Here is a 19,052-nt window from a genome sequence, read left to right on the forward strand (position 1 = left end):
ATATTCAATATTAAATAAAATAAATAAATTTTATTTAAAATGTATTATGTTAAAGTGAAATCAAAACCAAAAAGTATATGATTTTGAGAAAACATTGACTACTCATATATATATTTTTTTTTTATCATTGATGTTTGATAAAGAACCATTATGTTTAAGAGTGTAGTGGAAAAACTTTCTTTGGATTTTTAATGTAAATCAGACTCAAAAATAAATGTTTTTTGTAAGAACTGCTGTCTCTGTGTAAATGTAAGAATTTATTCCACCTAGATCTGTCCTAAATGTATTATCTGAAAAAGAGTAAAAGTAATTATATGTGTAGATACATACAGAATGTGCTTGCACCTAAAGTATAATCTTTAGATCAAGAAATCTTAAGACACAAGGAAGAGCTTCAGATTTCTTCTGCTCACCTGACAAAGCACAGTAAAAATGAATATTAAGATAAATATTGTAATTTCAATAATAATAATAATAATAATAATAAAGCATTTCTGCTATCTGTCTGTCACCTGTGGTACTCTGTTAACCAGCATGAATTCACTTCCTATCTCCCAGTTTTTATGCATTTACTGTAAATAAAAAAATATAAAAAAACTATTTTAACTAACTATATTATTGTTTAGTTTTATATAGAAAAACACTTATATTACATAGTCAAATTGTGTCGATGTTGGTTAGGCCTACATTAACGTTACTTTACCGAGTTTTCATTAATGTCTCATGTGTCTAGTTAATTCCAAATTATTAAAACACCAAACGATTAACAGTAATAATACAGCCTTTTCTTTGCTTGCCAATGCTTGTGCAATCACACAGACATGAATCAAAGCTTTGATTATTTTTCTTTCTAAATTAATTATTTTACGAAACAAATAAAATCATTAGGCTATATTGTCGATATTTGAAACATTGAACCATTTGGATAACCAAAAAGACTAGTACGCTACAGTTCTGTGATAAAGCGATGGCGAGCCAGATGCTTTGGTCCTTTAAATCTCCATGGAAATTGCGCACGTGCTCCTGCAATATCCATAGCTCAGTAAGAGCTTTGATTTGTACTGTACAAACATAGAAACATGAATAAACATAATACGTGATATCTGCTCTAGGCCACGGTTTTCTTCCCCCATTTGGGCACAATCCCATAAGCACTTGTGTGATGTGACTCGGCTTGTTTGCGTTTTCTGTTTGCTTTCCAGTCCCCCTCTGGTCTCTGTGCTCTATTCACTCCTTAGTCTCAGCTGGTCTTAGTATGGCAAATCTGAAGAAACCTCCTTTTTTTCTTCTTTTTTTTTGTCTTCCCTCCCTTTCAAATATTCAGCCGTGTACCAAAAGTGTTCCTCTTGTTTTTACGCGTGTCAATCGCCTGCCGTCTGCCTCGCTCCTTCCCTTTCTCAAAGCTTACCTTGCCCTTTTCTTTTGACTTTCTGCGGTCTGGATCCCCGATGAGATTCGGACTGGGTAGCCTACATATTGAGTCCTCTATTGTCCTTCAAGGGCTGTACTACGCTAATTAAATTTTATCCAGCCATATAAAAACTATTTCACTCCTCCACGCTCCCAATTCAGCTTGCCAGCCTAAGTCCCCTCTTATTCCTTGCCCTAAAAATACAGTGTTCATTGAGTCAAATCAATAGAAAACATTTGAAAATCTCCATTATTGTGGGATTTTTGTCTCCTTTCTGTTGTGATAAAAGCACAGCGGAACAGCTTGCAGCTTAATTTGTGCAACCGAGACGCGCGGGACAGACGAAGGCCATTAATGCAAAAGGCATTATGCGCAGCAGCAAGTTTCTTTATCACCCTGTTATTGAACTCAAAAATATTTCCACGCCATCCTTAGCATCTGATAATTTCATAGAATATTGATTTGCCGTCTGTTAATTATCATTGCGTGCCAGGGATGTGCACAGACATTTTGAGGGGCAGGGGCTCAAGTGAAATAAAGGGCACTTCTCATAATTACATATTTCTTTTTCTTTTTTGAAACAAAAAAGTATATATATATTAACGCAACACTGACTTCCTTTTTAAAAAAATAATTAAAAAAAGTTAATTAATTCTATCTTCCTCAAACTCTAATTTTCAAAAGATGTCTACAAAATAATCAGTTCACACAGAAACCATGGTCTCCTTAGTATTCACTAGGTTTATAGAGCAGCAAAGGAAACCATCCCACAATGTGCATGTTTTGAAAACATTTTCTGCTACTAGCTTCAAGTATATATTTAGAATAACCAAAATAACTGCATCAAGCAGAGGGGTGTGTTTTACTAATAATTTGTTTATTTTTTTTGCACAAGGCACTACATCATTTTAGTTATTTTGGTTTTATCAGAACACATAACACTTTTAAATCAACACAAATATTCACTCTAAACTGAAGAGGGTTGTTGCTGCTATTTTGTTAACTTTGCATTATGCTGCCTGCCTGGCCCTGCACTGCAAGCATGATTAAAATTAATTGTTTAAATACTTTTTGTTTCACAAGCAAAATAACTTTTTAGCTTCACACAACTAAGCATCAGAATACTGCATTGCCTTAATGTTTTAATCAAATACATAAATATTATTATTGCTATGCATGTACACATACACAATAACTGATGGTGACTGACAAGGACTTAGTTTCACATTTGAGGGAGGACTGTATCATCACCATCATCAAACAAAACCTTCAAAATCCACATTTAGATGGAGTTTGTTTTAAACCTACTTCACTCAAAAAATATTCTGTGGCTTAGTAAATATTTAACTTAATTAACTTAATAAAATCTCTGAAAATCTTAAACCAAAATAATTGAGTAAAAATTAAATAAAATTAAATAAAAGCCAATGTCATGTATGTATTTGTGGTTTTATGGAATACTATTTTATAAAGGTTTAGAGGAAATAAAAAAAAAGTTCATAATTAAAAAGTTAATTTATAAATATTGTTATTTTTAATGTTAACTTATTTCTACTCAGTTTTATTTATTAATGTACAGATGCAGTTACTCAGATTTACTACATTTTTTAGAGTGTAGCCTATCCTCCATCTGTTTGCATCTGAAAAGGGCACTTTCTCTCCAGGAATAAAAAGGGCAGGTGCTCAAGCCCCCTTTGATGTCTATGTGTGCACGTGCCTGTTGAGTGCTGTACACCGCTCTGTCGTCACTTATAGGCGCAGCTTTTACATTAGTCAGTTACATAAAGTTTTCTTCCACACTAACGAATATTCCCTTTTTTTTCTTCCCAAGTTTAAAATCACTTATGGACATCTGTCCTTATCGACGTATAGAAACACACGTTGATCAATACAGTCATATCCGCCAAATCAATAATCAATAGGCTACATGCAACAAAAAAAAGTTCAAATCGCATGCCAGCGTCATTGCAGGTTACATCAAACTTAAATTTCTTTAGATGATAATAATATTTTTAATTAAAAATGCTTGAGATAGGATCTGTCAGTTCCATCACGATTTTAAGCGCAAAAGCCCAAAGTATTTCTATAATAAGAGAAACATGACTGCATCTCTCACCCCATGCTGGCTGAGTTTGCCCTTATTTATGAGACCGATAATAGTGCAATAAAAACAAATCAATATGTACTTGTGCAAATCCAAATTCTACAGGGAGGGTGAAACCCCTGAAGAATTAGAAAATCCTGGAGGGTAGGTTGGGGGAGCAGCTTTGAGTCCTAATCTTTTTTCTTCCCCTATCACTCACCTAGCCTATAGTGTATTCTCCTCAGCGCTCTCCTCGCATCTCCCTTTGGAAGTTCCCCACCCTTAAAGTAAAGAAGAGTGCATAGATGTCAAATTGCCCTAAAAAACACCATGAAAGATTGATTTGCATCACTTTTCATTCAGCTGGCATTATTTTGAAGAGAGCTGAATAGGAAACCCGCAAGCCGGGGAAGGAATAAAGATGTCCTCCCTGTTGGAAAGGGGGGGAACTGCCCAATTTGTCTCAACCCTGGAGAAAGAGGGGGAAAGGCAAAGGGCTATTCAGAAAAAAAGCCCATATACACCTACACAATACTAAAAGACTACTAACATCCATGAATATTAAATTACTTCGGCGTGAAAAAGATTGAATAAAAGAAACTTGACCCAGACGGCTTTGCATACTTTCGTACTCCAAAGCACATCATTAAAAGCTATTCAGATTGTTTATGCCAATTTCATTTTGATGTGAATACTGAGTTCTGTGCATTTAACATTAATAGAAAAGAACGTAATGTTTGTGCTAGTGTTCAGCCACATGTGCTTTTAGAAGGGAAATTACACAATGTCCTATAATTACTGTACAATATTTGTAATGAATAATGAATAAATATAATTACTGAGCTACTGATGAATGCTGGGGCTCAAAATGAAGAAAATACTTCGGTTCCACTAAGGAAGAAAATATATCGGTCAAAGTTTAAGACACAAAGGCCACTTTTTCTACATCACGGTACTTATATGGTTCTTCTTTTCTTATATTTTCTTATGTCTGACTGATATACTCGATATTATCTCCTAGACAAACGAAATAAATCAGCTAACATATTTTAACCTGGGTATTTTACTAGTCTTCAAACTTAGAGGTCAAGTTTGCTTTTAGGTTTTCATGCCAGAAACGCTGCTGTTCCTTTCGAGCTCACGGAGCAGAGATGGGGCATGTTATTTTAGCCTAAACGCGCCGTTGTTGGGTCCTGAACATCATCACACACACATCGCTCCCCATTCTTCCCCCACCCCTTCAGGAGTAGCCACTCAATAAAGAGTGTGGCGTTTTTTCCCTATGCTTGAACAAGTCTAAAGAACACAGGGGGGAAGGTCATTAATAACTAATTACCGTGACCTGACGCGTATAAAGTGCACCGGGACCTTGGAAAAGCGAAACATTCTCTCGACAATTAGCAAGAGAGCATATTGAGATTGCATTGGCCCCATACTGATTCATCGATTACATTAACTTTTTGCATTATAGATAGCCTATTCGGTCTAAATTTAACAGCAAGGGGGTACTCTCTGATTTTTATAGCCGGGATATTAGTTCATGGTTTCGCATTTGGCTCATCATGGGTTCAGTGTTGCCTGCAGATGCTCTGGTTCTGAAGATTGGATTTAAGCAGCAGACTCTGGCCCTGTCCGACATCATCACATCAGACATCCTGCACAGTTTTCTCTACGGCCGCTGGAGGAACGTCCTGGCCGAACACCTGTTCGAGGAGAAGGCCAGCACCATCAGTCCCAAAACCGCCTTCACCGCCGAGGTCCTGGCGCAGTCGTTCTCCGGAGGTGAGTCCGCGAGGTTTCACTGATCTCGTTGATTAAGGATTGTTTGTAAAGTTTTGAATAGGTATGTTTGCTACGGTATTTTGGTATAAACCAGTTTTCCCAATTTAGTTTTACTGCAATTTTAATCTAATATGAAACTACTGTAGAGGCAAGTCAGATGTTTTAAATAAATTAATAGTAATTAAAAGTGTTTGAAATACAAAATAAATAAATACATATGTAAAATAATGCAAAAGACAATTTATTAATTTAGTGGCTTATGACGATTAATGGAGATGTCAACAGTTGGTCACGTTCTGGGATGTTTATCGCCATGTCTCATTTGTGTGACTTTCCTATAAACTATATAAATATTGGAAGCTAATAACGTTTTACCTGTTTTGTTTAAAACATCTGTAGGACATCTGATGGTTAGCTTAATGTGCTAGTGGGGACGAAAGACAATTTGGGCTGCGCGAGACGAACTTAAAAAGAAAGATTGGTGACAAAAATGCCTTTAAAATAAGTAAATCTTTTAAAAGTCATTAAATAATTCCCACAAAAATATATGCGAAACTAACATTTATTCTATATCATAAAATCGAGATTTAAGCGTTGCAAAGCCTACAGTAACTTACTGACAAAGTGAAACTTATTTAAATAAGGCTATTCAAATCATTAGGGCAACGTTGTGCTTGACCTGAGAAAGTTGCCAGTGAGGCCAGGACGTTAGACAGAGAAAAGACAGTCTCCACACCCCCGCTTTGACACTTTTCTCTCCTCTAGGGCGCATTTAAAGTTTTCCGTCCCTCTGTTAATGCCGTGAAAGCTGATTCTACCACTATTCACACCATGTCAAGCAGCTAATCTTCTTTTCTGCGTTGTGTCATAAATTCCTAGGCCGTTTAAAGAAAGTTCTCTTTTCTTTCAACACACATTTAGTGCAACAATGTTTCTGAAAGGATAATGAATACGGAATAATAAGTTATTTCTTGCCTATGAATAGCCTATATAGCCTCGTCACATTTAAAGCGTAAAAAATAGCTGAATTCTTAAACGTAAAGACGCGTTTGACATTTATTTTTGTGTCTTGTCTGAAAGCCGCATTTGAAGTTTACACATTGCGCGTTCCTTTAAATGGACCTAGAACAAAAATAGAATAGTTTTGCCATATAATAATTATTTAATCCATTTTATTCAAAATTTACAATGTAAATAATTTCTTTACACTGTAACTAATTTCTGTAAATGTGCTTGCAAATGGGTTGCTTCATTTCAAGTATTTTTCTTCTTCTATTTATTTGTATTTGTCTTCTGTTTTTTATTAGTTATTTCAGTTAAATGGTCCAAATCAACTTTCTGCTTTATTTTTGCTGCTTTCTATCTTCAGAGGTCCAGAAACTATCCAGTTTAGGGCTGCCAAGTGAAGTCATCATTGCGCAGAGCTCAATCCCTGGAGAAGGACTTGGCATCTTCTCCAAGACCTGGATAAAAGCTGACACCGAGATGGGTCCCTTCACAGGAAGGGTCATTTCACCCGAGCATGTGGATCTTTTCAAGAACAACAATCTCATGTGGGAGGTTAGTAAGCTACGTTCAACAGGTGTCACATGCATGGGCTTATTTTTTGGAGTTTATTCAGAGATTCATGGCAAGCGTTTTTGCTGTTCTCAGGTTTTCAATGAAGATGGCGTGGTGCGCTATTTCATCGATGCCAGCCAAGAGGACCATCGAAGCTGGATGACTTACATCAAATGTGCGCGCAACGAGCAAGAACAGAACCTGGAGGTCGTGCAGATCGGAAGCAGCATATATTACAAAGCAGTAGAGGTTCGTTTTATATAGGCCTACCTCTTAAAATTTTCATAATTTAAATATATATGATTCTTATATTTAGAATTTCCATGTCGTTGTTCTTGCATTATAAAATATTATTACATCGTTGCTATGTAACATCGTATATATTCATTCAACTAAATTTTTTTTTTTTTTTTTTTTTTTTTTTTTTAGATTTTGTGAAGATTTAGAGAGTCTACTAGATTTTCTCAAGCAATTAAACTCTTTGATTTTGGTACAAATTGTAAGGCAGCATTACAATTTGGCTGAAATACTAAAATATAGATATATATATATTATTTCTATTAAACATATATTATAAAAAAAATAATTAATAAACGTATTAACTTAAGTAAAAACATTTTTTGTGATGGATTTTAGTCCCAAATTTAGTATTAAGTACTATCGAAGTATTTCATATATGCATTTATATTTATACTTGTTTCATTCACAGACAATACTTCCAGATCAGGAATTGCTTGTGTGGTATGGAAATTCCCACAACACTTTCCTGGGTATCCCAGGTGTCCCTGGCATAGAGGATGAACAGCTGAAGAATAAAAAATATGGTAAGTAATTCATTCACTTCAGGGCTTTGGGTGGGTTTCAAGCTGATCTTTATCACTGCGCTACAATAGACTTAGTTAAAACTCGCATTAGCATCTGTCTGAAGTCCCTGACGCTTCTGTCTGCTGACCAAGCTCTCTCCTCTCCCAACAGATGAATTCCACCTGTGTGATTCCTCCAGCACTACAGCGCTCTCCACCGCCAACCGCATGCGATGTGTTATCTGCCACCGCGGCTTCAACTCCCGCAGTAACCTGCGCTCTCACATGCGCATACACACTCTGGACAAGCCTTTCGTCTGCTGTTTCTGCAACCGCCGCTTCAGCCAGTCCTCCACCCTCCGTAACCATGTGCGGCTCCACACAGGCGAGCGCCCCTACAAGTGCCACATCTGCCAGAGTGCGTACTCCCAGTTGGCAGGTCTGCGGGCGCACCAGAAGAGTGCCAGGCACCGGCCAACCAGCACAGGAACTGTAGTAGAGCTGCAGGCCCACTCGCCCCCTCCTCCACCACCTCAGCTGGCACAGTTTCCTAACCCGGCCTCACTGGTGCATCACATAAGCCTACCCACCATGGTGCTATGAGAATGCATAAAGCGTCTGAGATTATTGCAGACTCGAAGGCTGTTCTTTAGTGCTGCTGGCTCATGTGTAGAAGTCTATGTGTATGTCTATGCCATGCCCAGTACTCTCACTTTTAGCAGATGCTTAACAGTTCCTTAAAGATGATAAAGTGATCACATATGATGAACGACGCCTGCAGAACTAATTTATTACAGCACTGAAGTGAAAATTATGGCAATGGAAGGGCTGTTTCGTATGTTCATGTTGAATCAGTTTACGTTACATTAATTGAACTACTGCTCACTCACTGATGCCTCTGTTCTAATGGATATCTGCCATATTATATCTGATCAAACACTATCATTTAATTTGATCAGTAGTCAGTTTATTTTTTATTCATATTTGCATGCCATACTATTGTTTTGTCCCATTCCACTTAGGATAAAGCCACATCACCTCATTCTCTTTATCTACTATGAAGGATCCACTGGGATCAAGTACCACCACTTTAGCACCACACTAAAGGAATGTACATATGTTTCAAAGATTTACTTCCTAAAACATGGAATAGTCACTTTATTTGTGTATGTCTGTAAAGTTTAAAGTATTATTACAAAACTTGGTTCCATTATATTATGTGTATACTATGTTTGCTAATAAAAAAATTATTCACTCTATACTCAATAAATAAATAATAAATCATATTTTAATAATTCATTTTGATGAAAGGGCTGTGAACAGAACAAAAAAAAATTAATGTCTGAAAAAATCCACCTAATTCAACTTAGAAAAAAATAATTATATTGGCTGTACAAGTCCTTTCAACTCGCATTTTAAAACTGTGTCTTGTTGAATCTTGAATAACTTTAACATTACAGTTGAAATTGGTTAAATTATTTAATGAGTTTAAGTAATATATTTTGCCATCACTTATTTATCTTATTTTGTACAGTTGATACAAAATATCTATGTTGTCTTCTCTGAGAACCCGCAATGAGTGCTTTTCAACATCTTTCCATAGTGGGTTTCTGTTTAAATTGTTTACATTTTACACAAATTCAGTAAATCAATGACAGAAGTAAATAGTCGGGTTGATGTCCAAAAGTTACTAGAATTGCACAATAATAAAACATCCCATGGATGAAAAAAAAACATCTCCATGAAATCCCCTTTTAGTTGAAAATGGTTCTGAGCTTTATTTTCATTGTGACTTGCAAAATGATTAAGCAAACTATACAGTGTTGATAGAAGCATGTCATAATCTAACGTTAAACTAATTATTATGACTAATGTATTTTGCAGTCATCATATTTAGACTATAGATTTTCTTACTAAAACTAAACCTCAAAAACATTTTTGGGACCCATTTCAAGACAGCTGAGCTAATAAGTAACTTAAAGCAAGCAAAGCAGATAGGCTGTTGATTTGGCTGACAAAACAAATGCCTGGAGCAAACCGTCTATGATGGCACGTTTATTTTTGCTCTGTATACTTCAGATTTTCTTCTGCATCACTTTCCAGGAAAGTGTGTAAGTTGCATTTTACATCATTTAAAATTTTCTACTGAACAAAAATACTGGTCTGTATGATCAAAAGCAGAACTGCAGAACAACAACAAAAAAGAAAAGTTAACTAAACTTAACCTTCTGTACACTCGTGAAAATCCATCATGTTTGTCTGAAATATGCATTTGCATATTATATTGTTGTTGTTGTTTTTGCATCTGCCAAGCTCTGAAAGCGACCCACAGACACAAATATCTGTTTTGTTTTACAGATACTTAATCACTGCACCTAAACTGCTGCGACTCAATGCTTTGGAAAAGGTGGTGGTGCAGTTGTTTGGCTATGACAAGGAAATTACAGTAGATCTTCACCTAAAGAACACACTAGCACCAAGTTATAAACAATATGCATCTCAGTCCCTGAAACTCAACGTTTCGAATAACTATCAAGCTTCGGCTACTTTACGGGTGGGACTACAAATTTAAAGATCCCAGATTTTTTTTTTTTGTTTGTTTTAGCTTAAATTTGTTGTTGTTATTTAAGGTTACAAAACATTTGGAAAGTGTTGCCCTATTTGATGTTATACATGAGCTTTGAAAATGTTTTTATTTGTTTCTGTTTCCCAGATAATGCCTACAGATTTCCCTAAAGGGGACAAGTATGTCTACCTTCAGGCGATTTCCTCTGCTTTCACGGCACATGAAAAAATCCCAGTCACTACAGTTAACGGTTTTCTCTTTATCCAGACTGACAAGCCAATATACACACCCGAACAAGAGGGTCAGTATGATAAAAATCTATTATGTGTTAGAGTGCGAGTTTTATGAAGAAAACGGCTTGCCACAGAGAAAGATGGAGTAAGCAAAGAGAGATTCACATCAAAGCAATCCTTTCAATCTGTTTGTTTTCTTATAGTTCAAGTGCGTGTTTACTCCCTCAACGAGGAGCTGAGGAAATCTAGACGAAACGTCACCCTTACATTCGTGGTGAGTGTCTGTCTTCACAGCCTCATACCTCACATAAATTATGATTTCTATATGTGATAACCTTGTTGACGTTTCAACTTCCTTTTAGGATCCTAATGGTATCAAAGTAGAGATGATTGATATGACAGACATCAATGGAGCAAAGCCACTTCTTCCACCTTTCAAAATACCTTTAAAGCCAATGTTAGTCTGTTACTTGATCTGATGTTTAAATGCTTATATTAAGAATAACAGTGATTTTCTATGGTGGTCCAGACTGGAGCAAATGTCTCAGGTTCCAAATGTAACCATGGTTCCCTGAGTATGGAATGAGACACTGCGTTCTCAAGGGGGAACAGCTCGTCATGACCCATATCTGAAGCCTACATTGAAAAAACACCAACTTGTTGGCCGGCAACTGCCTCTGATGTCACTACCGGCACAACTATAAAAAGGGGAGAACACGTCATTCACTTCTTCATCTGAAGTTTGCGTCCGAAGCATGGCAGGGAGCTAGAGGACGCAATGTCTTGTTCCCTACTCAGGGAACCATGGTTACTTTCGTAACCTGAGACGTTCCCTTTCAAGAGAACTTCAAACTGCATCTGCTATGGGGAACAGTATACCCACGCTGCCATTATGAAGGGAGTGCAGGCCAGGATCATGGTGAGCACTAAGTACCAACTCTACCATTGCCATGGGTGTTGCCCCTGGGATATTTAGATGGCTGTCTGTGACATTACCCCTTACGGCCAAAGGCCTAAGCTACATACCCAACTTAATCATTAGGGCATCAGCCCGGGGTAGAAGGCTTGTAATCAGGAAAGATTCCTTTAAAGGGATAAGGCTAAGAACCTAGCATTTTATACCAAGTCTTGCCTGTCACACAGGGGCTACTGCTTGCTTTCGCATAAGCTTGCTGATGGAGCCGTCTCACAGATCCCTAGTAGCAACACCCTGTTTAATTAGGTATCTGAGGATACATAGGTGGAGTGGAGCCCAAGATAAATGGGGCTTTTACCAACTCAAGAAAGGACACGAAGCAACTGCACGAAGCCCTCACCATATAGGATTTTAGAAAGAACACAGAATACAAACTTACCACAGTGTGGATTTCGAAAGTGCTCAAAGACTTCATGTGCACATTTGCCATTGCATGGATTTTCAAATACTGTTCTAAGGAGGGCCTCTCGTGGCACACTGATAGAGCAATTCATAGATGGAATGGTGCATCTTAAAACAGTATGTGGAAATAATGCTGGAGCGCTCTGGAAAAAAAAACAGAGAACTCAGTCTCATATGAGAGAAGAACTCTAAATTAAGAGTAGCGCGCTCATATGTGACCCTTCTTGAAAAAGCGGAGCGCTGCTAAACTTCCACGAGAATCGCCCAAATAGCCCCTCATGTTGAGGGAAGCGATGCTTGAAGTGTATAAACAAATACACACTGGCTGAATAGAGCCCAAGGAACCAAGGTCTAATCATCTCAAGAAAGGGAACGAGACGGAGTGCATAACCCTTACCATAAAGGATTTCAGAAAGTGTGCAGAGACTTGTGTGCACACTTACTGTACCTCTTACATGGATTTTAGAAAGTGTGCAAAGTGTTCACGTGCACACTAACCACCATGGGGTTTTCAGAAAGTACACAGAGCTTAGCGTATTTACCTAAAGGTTCCTAAGCATCGCAGGCGCTGAACCACACGGGAGAGGCAAGCTCAGATTTTACAAACCTCTGGCGAGGGTAGCATCACCTGAAGCTGCATATACAAGAAGACTTCTGTAACTGTCACCTCCACTACCTGCTGGATGCGACAGTACAACTAAGCAGAATTTGGGATTTTCCTTAGTTGTCAGTCATAATCATCAAAATCCAAAGAAATAAACATTTGAAATATATCTGTATGTGTGTAATGAATGAATATAATATACAAGTTTCACTTTTGAATGAAATTAGTGAAATAAAAAAACTTTTTGATGATATTCTAAATATGACCAGCACCTTTAAATATATATAGAAAGGGTTACATACTTACCCACCCTCCTGTGCTGGAGCCCTGCTCAAGGGGTGCCTCCTTTTAGTTCAGACCATCAGTCACATCCCTTAGGTTCTGCTTACCTCCTCGTGACCCACGATTCCTCTTACCCCTGCCCGCAGGTGGGGGAAGAGCGCGAGTCGCAACACTAGCCTTCTGTGCCTGTCTTTGATTCTCAAATCGGGACAGGCCAGGACCCCTACGTTGTTTGGGCTCAGGCCTGGACCTTCGTGGATCAAAGGATCTAAAAAGCAGCGGAGCATGCCTTTGTTTCCCTGAACTTCCTGATCACCGTCTCAATGGAAATACCGAAAAGTTCAGAAGGCGAAGCCTGATCATCGAGAAGAAAGCCATTTCTTTCTTCCCAATGTCTGCCAGGTTCATCCACATATGTCTCTTTCCTACCACCATGGCCGCCATAGTCCTGCCCATGGCGGAGGTGGCCTGCTTGGTAGCAAGGAGAGAGATCCGTGGTGCGGCACAGCTCAGCTTCCTGACCAGGAAAAAGGCCCTCACCTCTATCCAGGTCTCTTAGCAGATGAGTCTGATATGCTTGAAGCACCACCATGTGTAATAAAGCCAGAGCCTGATCTGCTGCTGCGTATGCTTTGCCATTTAAGCAAGATGTATTTCTTGAAGGGCTTAAATGGCAAGGAGGGAGATTAAGAGAGGGTGTCTCCCCCACAGAAAGAAAGCTCTTTCTACAAGGGGCATCCTCTCATAGCCTTCCATGGTGCAATCCATAACCTTCAACAGCTCTACAAATGCGGGGCAGGAGGATTGAGAAGGCTCAGCCTCACCTTCTTCACCATCCTCAAATATCTCTTGTTTTCCTGGATAAAAACCTTGCAGAGCACTAACCTCAGTATCAGAAAGTGTTAAAAATATAACATCATCCTCCCGAGGCTCTCTCTCGTCCACCGCCATTACGAGCACGAAAGGGAAAATCCCTTTTTAAACCATTCTAACTGATCCACCTGAACCGGTCCTGCATCGCGGGAAGCAGATGGCCGCCTTTTTTCCTTTTATTTAATCGGAAAGAGAGACGAACAAGAGCGGAGCACCACCACAAATGACGCAAAGATCGTGTGTGTCATCGGGTGTCAAATAACGCTGACATGTATGCACACATTGTCTAAACGCTTGCTAGTAGTTGCCATGATAGACAGAGAAAGATCACTCTTACCGGTTCTTTTAGATGCATCCTTCAAACAGGACAGTCATTGAAGACAAAGAAGAGAATGACGTGTTCTCCCAGTGCCTGTTTATAGTCGTGCCGGTAGTGACGTTAGAGGCTATCGCCGGCCAACCATTTGGTATTTTTTCAATGTATGCTTCAGACACGGGTCACGACGAGGTGTTCCACATAGTGCGCCCTAGAGGTCGCAGTTCAAAGTTCCCTTGAAAGGGAACTGGTTAGTTTTTGACAACCAGATGAAGTTTGCTAAGAAATGAATGTCTTGCTTGTAAGGCTATTAAAGAAGAATGTTGAAGCTGGTCTATACATTAATCATTGTTTGTCGCTGTATTATTTTATTCACAATGTAAATTTCATTAGTTATGGGATATGGAAGATCTTGGCCACCTATGCAGACACTTTTGAAACCACTGCCATTGCTGAGTTTGAGGTCAAAGAATATGGTAAGAATATGTTTGTTAAAAAAAAGTTATCTAGACATTCAGTTTCCATTATATCTTAAATCAAGCTGTTTTATTTAGTGCTGCCTAGTATTTCACTCCACATTCAGCCCGAGGCCAACTACGTCAATGAGAACAACTTTGAATCTTTCAAATTGAAGATTTCAGCCAAGTAAGTTTTTCCTGTTTTACCTCATGTAAATACAGTACCGTTCAAACATTTGTGGTCAGTTTTATTTGAGTTATGTTGTTACAAGAAATTATTGTTTAAAATAAATGCTATTCGTTTAGAAAAATCTGATAATCAAAGAATAGTGTGAAAACTAATCCCCCCCCCCCCCAAAAAAAATAAAATAAATTATGCCGCACAACTGTTTTCAACACTGATAATAAGAAATGTTTTTGAGTAGTAAATCAGGCTATTAGAATGATTTCTGAAGGATCGTGTGATACTGAAGACTAGAAAACTCAGTTTTGCATCACAAGAATAAATTACATTTGAAATTATGTTAAACTGTTAAAAATTACAAAGTTTTAAGAAAACTATTTTAAATTGTAATTATATTTTATATTTTGCCATTGGTGAAAATTGTTTAAAATTGTGTATATGTGCTGGCAGATATGTTCATGGAACGCCAGTTAGTTCAGCAGATATTTTCGTGACATTCGGATACAGTTCTCCAGATGAAACTGTCATGATACCAGCAACCTTTTCAAGATACATGGTCAGTGTGTGCACTCAACTAAACCTTTTTTAATGTTTGATGTCAGAGAATACATTTGTTTTCGTTTTTTTTTTTAGCTGAGAAATGGAAGGGAAGAAGTCAACTTAGACATCAAGTCAGCTTTGTCAACTATGCCAGATGGGCCTCAAAGTCTGAGAGCCATGAAAAAAAACAGCTTTCTTCGAGTGAGAGTTTTGTTACAAGAATCAACTGGTAGGTCCAGTTAGTTCAACAGACATAAGAGTGTGTTATCCAGATTTAAACCATCAAGCAAATAAATGTGACAACCACTTAACAACATTGGAAACCTGTTCATTGTCAGGTGGTATCTCCCAGGAAGCAGTGCTCTCAAATGTGAAATTTGTGGAAACTCCATTTACGCTGAATCTGATCGCATCCCCTCCTTTCATCAAACCGGGTCTACCATACTCTATGAGAGTAAGAAACCTGTCTTCTCAAGTAGTTTTATTATATTAGAACAAACGTATACTGCCCTTCAAAGGCAAAAGACCTTAACTCGCTAGAATGTGAAACTGAGAAAAAAAGCCTTGTGTGAGTTAAAACTTGATTTTTACCCCTATTTTGAAGTTAATGTACTCTGCCTTTGCAGTTTCTACAAAATGTGAGAAGTCACACCAAGGCAAAAGGCAGTAACTTCCACATTATCAATATTTGGTTGCTTATCACCATTTACAAAATCATTATAGTAACACCTGTCTAAAATCTACTGATCATTGGCTGTCTCATATAAGCTATTGCATATAATAATGTCACCACAGTAATCAATTTATTAACTTGTTTGTTTGTTTGTTTGTTTTTTGACTGTAATAAGCAGACTAGTACAATCATGGCCAAAAATATCGACACCCTTGGTAAATATGACAAAAGAAGGCTGTGGAAATGTATCTGCATTGTTAATCCTTTTGATCTTATATTTCTAAAAATTAACAAAAATCTAACCTTTGATTGTATAATGAGAATTTAAAATGGGCGGAAATATCATTGTGAAATAAATGTTTTTCTCTAATACACATTGTATTGCCCTCATTTAACACCACCCTTTAATTCTATACTTTTTGAAACCTCCATTTGTCAGTTTAACAGCTCAAAATTTTCTCCTATAATGCCTGATGAGGTTAGAGAACAACTCACAAGAGATCAGAGACCATTCCTTCATCCAGAATCACTCCAGACCTATAGATGCACAGCTCCATGTTGGTGCTTCATCTCTTCCGTTCTCCACACTCATTTTCTATAGGGTTCAGGTCAGAGGACTGGAATGGCCATAGTAAAACCATGACCCATTTTTGTGTTGTTTTTAAGGTTTGTGTTTGGGTTATTGTACGGTTGGAGGATCCAAACATGGCCCATTATAAGATTTCTAAGAGAGTCAGTCACCTTTTGATTTTTCATCTGTTGTTATTTGATAGAATCCATGCATGTATTAATCCATGTATCTAAACTAAGATGTCCAGGACCTTCAGCAGAAATTTAGGCCCACAACATCAAAAATGAAGTATATTACACAGTACACATGGGGTACTTTTTATCCCTGTGTGCACCAAACCCATCTTGATTGTTTGCTGCTAAAAAGCTTTTTCTTTTCGTTTCATCTGACTATCGAGGCCAGTCCCCTTTTAAGTTCCTCATGGCCACTCAAACTCTCCTTCTCACCATGCATTAGGATGATATAGACACACGTCCTCTTCCAGGCAGATTTGTAACATTTTATTTTAATTGGAAATTCTTAATTATTGCCCTGATGGTTCCAAAGCTCTAGCTCTTTTCTTAAAGCCACTTTTTTATTTTGTGAAGGTCAGTTCCCTATCTGTCGGTCACTAAGAGTTATGTCAAACGACATATGGGGTCTCACTTGGGAGGACAATCATCTTTGAATTTCAGAGAAAACGCCAATGAAAATTGGCTAGTGGATTAACATACCTGAGCCACTCCCCGTGCCAACGGGTATAAATAGGGCGATAGGTGTATCCACTCATTAGATTTTTGCTTCGGAGCCGAGTAGTTGATGAGAGCAGTCACTACAAAGCCAATTCATCTTTGCTTTGAGGAGCTTTTCCTGGTCGGTGTGACGGCGTGGTACAGCGGTGTCCCTGTGACGATGATTCCCCTGGGCGCTTCGGCTAAAAGAGCAAATCACGGACGATTCGCTTCTTTTTCAAGATGCCGTTTTGTCCGTGTCCTTCTGGATGCGGTCGTTTCCTGTCTTCGGTTGACGGTCACGAGCGTTGTCTGCAGTGTCTGGGCGTCCAACACGCTGAGGCTGCGCTCGTGGATGATTCATGCGTCTACTGTGGGCGTATGAACATGGCATCACTGCAATTGCGTCTCTCACTCCCCAAGGGGAGTGCAGCAGTCCCCTCTGTTGCCACCCATCCCGGTTTCTCTGGCTCGAGCAGAGGACCGCCGGCTGGCACTCTGGGAGATCTGAGGGTTACAGTGAGAGCTTCTCCGCCAGGCCACGCCCCACAGACCTCTCGCTCCTCCCGCAGCGCATGTCCCGTGCAGCTGCCGATTGATTCTGCTGGGCCGTCTCACAGCGGTCCCAGCGTGTCTTTCGGTGCGCCGCCCGAGGATCAGATGTCGATTGCTGCATCGGGGGATGGGTTATTGACCTCTGAGGATGAGGATGAGGATTCGGCAGGGCTGCCCCCCTCGGGTGTTGTCGCTGCTGCCAAATCTGACTTGGAGTTGTCGGCCATGCTTGCCCGGGCAGCCCGTCGCAATTGTTCTGCTCCGATGCCTTTCTTCCCGGAGGTGACGAAGTCGTGGACGGCCCCTTTCAAGGCCAGAAGCCGCTCGTCTCCCTCTTCCATCCTCACCCCCCTTGATGGCGGGGCAGCCAGGGGGTACGTGGATGTTCCCCAGGTGGAGAGAGCGGTTGCGTTGCACCTGTGCCCGCAAAACGCCGCCACTTGGAGGAATCGTCCGCGTCTCCCATCCAAGGCATGTAAGCTGTCGGCCACGCTCGCTGCCAAAGCTTACAGTGCTGCAGGCCAAGCTGCCTCCGCCCTGCATGCCATGGCTATCCTGCAGGTACACCAAGCCAAGGCGCTTAAAGCAATGCACGAGGGTGGTACCGACCCGGGGTTGATGCAGGAGCTGCGCACGGCGACTGACTTCGCCTTACGGGCGACGAAGGTCATGGCGCGGTCCCTCGGGAAGGCGATGTCCACGCTGGTGGTCCAGGAGCGGCATCTATGGCTGAACCTGGCTGAGATGAGGGATATGGACAAAGCCCGCTTTCTCGATGCTCCCATCTCCCAGGCAGGCCTGTTCGGCGACACTGTCAAGGACTTTGCCCAGCAGTTCTCGGCGGTGCAAAAGCAGACTGAGGCCATCCAACACATCTTGCCCCGACGTGTTCCTCCGGTTGCCACCTGCTGAGAGTTCTTTGAGGCCGGCGCGTCGAGCCCCGCACAGGAGAGCGGCGCCCCCCGTGTCACTCCCGGCTGCGAAGTCCTCAAGGAAGTCGACTAAGCGGCCCTGACACGGGCAACTCGGAGATGTGGGAAACTGCTCTTCAGGAGCTGGCGAAGACAACGCCACTCCTTCCCCCAGAGGAGGGCCGGGTGGAAAATCTTCAGTTTATGTTTCTTTCTGTTCCGCCGCTGGTAAAATGGCCAGCGGCACCCACTTTTTCAATAAAAGAGCAATTTCCCTTTCCTCCGAGTTGCAAGGCTCGTGGATTGACAATGAGCGACGCACAGCCTCCTCAATCTCACCCACGACGCCCCCTTTTGCCAGCGGTCAAGAGGTCGCGGTTCGGAGACGCAACGCCTCTCCATGCGTCTCTGGCCAGTTCCTCCGGGAACACTGGGAGTGTGGCTGTGATGACTCAGGATGCAATGCCTTTAGGGCCTTCCGACACAACTCCCCATTGCTGCAGCACTGCGGGTATGTCGACTGTCCCTTTGGTGCCACTTGTAGAGAACCCGTCACGCT

The 19,052-nt window shown here is 40.1% G+C and overlaps 2 protein-coding genes across 2 annotated transcripts in view; both read left to right on the plus strand.

Annotated features, from left to right (window-relative positions):
• The first annotated feature begins 4,575 nt into the window (after positions 1-4,575).
• On the plus strand, positions 4,576-8,889 carry LOC113080066 (PR domain zinc finger protein 12-like). The gene is made up of 5 exons (XM_026252308.1): positions 4,576-5,276; positions 6,646-6,836; positions 6,930-7,085; positions 7,546-7,660; positions 7,812-8,889. Exons 1-5 carry the CDS (start codon positions 5,057-5,059, stop codon positions 8,240-8,242), a joined length of 1,113 nt encoding a protein of 370 aa, XP_026108093.1. The 5' UTR covers positions 4,576-5,056; the 3' UTR covers positions 8,243-8,889.
• A 662-nt stretch (positions 8,890-9,551) lies between these two features.
• The window catches only part of LOC113080098 (complement C5-like), a 37,662-nt gene continuing 28,161 nt past the window's right edge, over positions 9,552-19,052 (plus strand). The window contains exons 1-10 of the mRNA XM_026252316.1: positions 9,552-9,750; positions 9,998-10,193; positions 10,353-10,506; positions 10,642-10,712; positions 10,801-10,895; positions 14,285-14,367; positions 14,446-14,536; positions 14,984-15,089; positions 15,167-15,302; positions 15,412-15,527. Coding sequence (XP_026108101.1) covers positions 9,683-9,750; positions 9,998-10,193; positions 10,353-10,506; positions 10,642-10,712; positions 10,801-10,895; positions 14,285-14,367; positions 14,446-14,536; positions 14,984-15,089; positions 15,167-15,302; positions 15,412-15,527 — 1,116 coding nt within the window. The 5' untranslated portion in view covers positions 9,552-9,682. The remainder of the gene's footprint in view (positions 9,751-9,997; positions 10,194-10,352; positions 10,507-10,641; positions 10,713-10,800; positions 10,896-14,284; positions 14,368-14,445; positions 14,537-14,983; positions 15,090-15,166; positions 15,303-15,411; positions 15,528-19,052) is intronic.

This window comes from Carassius auratus, chromosome 5 (genome assembly GCF_003368295.1).
Source record: "Carassius auratus strain Wakin chromosome 5, ASM336829v1, whole genome shotgun sequence".
Taxonomy (NCBI): Eukaryota; Metazoa; Chordata; class Actinopteri; order Cypriniformes; family Cyprinidae; genus Carassius; species Carassius auratus.

Bases quoted from the DNA above. Each gene is read 5' to 3' on its own strand.
- LOC113080066 (XM_026252308.1), top strand. From the start codon at position 5,057: ATGGGTTCAGTGTTGCCTGCAGATGCTCTGGTTCTGAAGATTGGATTT. The intron at 5,277-6,645 runs GTGAGTCCGCGA...TTCTATCTTCAG, and splicing joins GGCGCAGTCGTTCTCCGGAG to AGGTCCAGAAACTATCCAGT. The intron at 7,661-7,811 runs GTAAGTAATTCA...CTCTCCCAACAG, and splicing joins GCTGAAGAATAAAAAATATG to ATGAATTCCACCTGTGTGAT.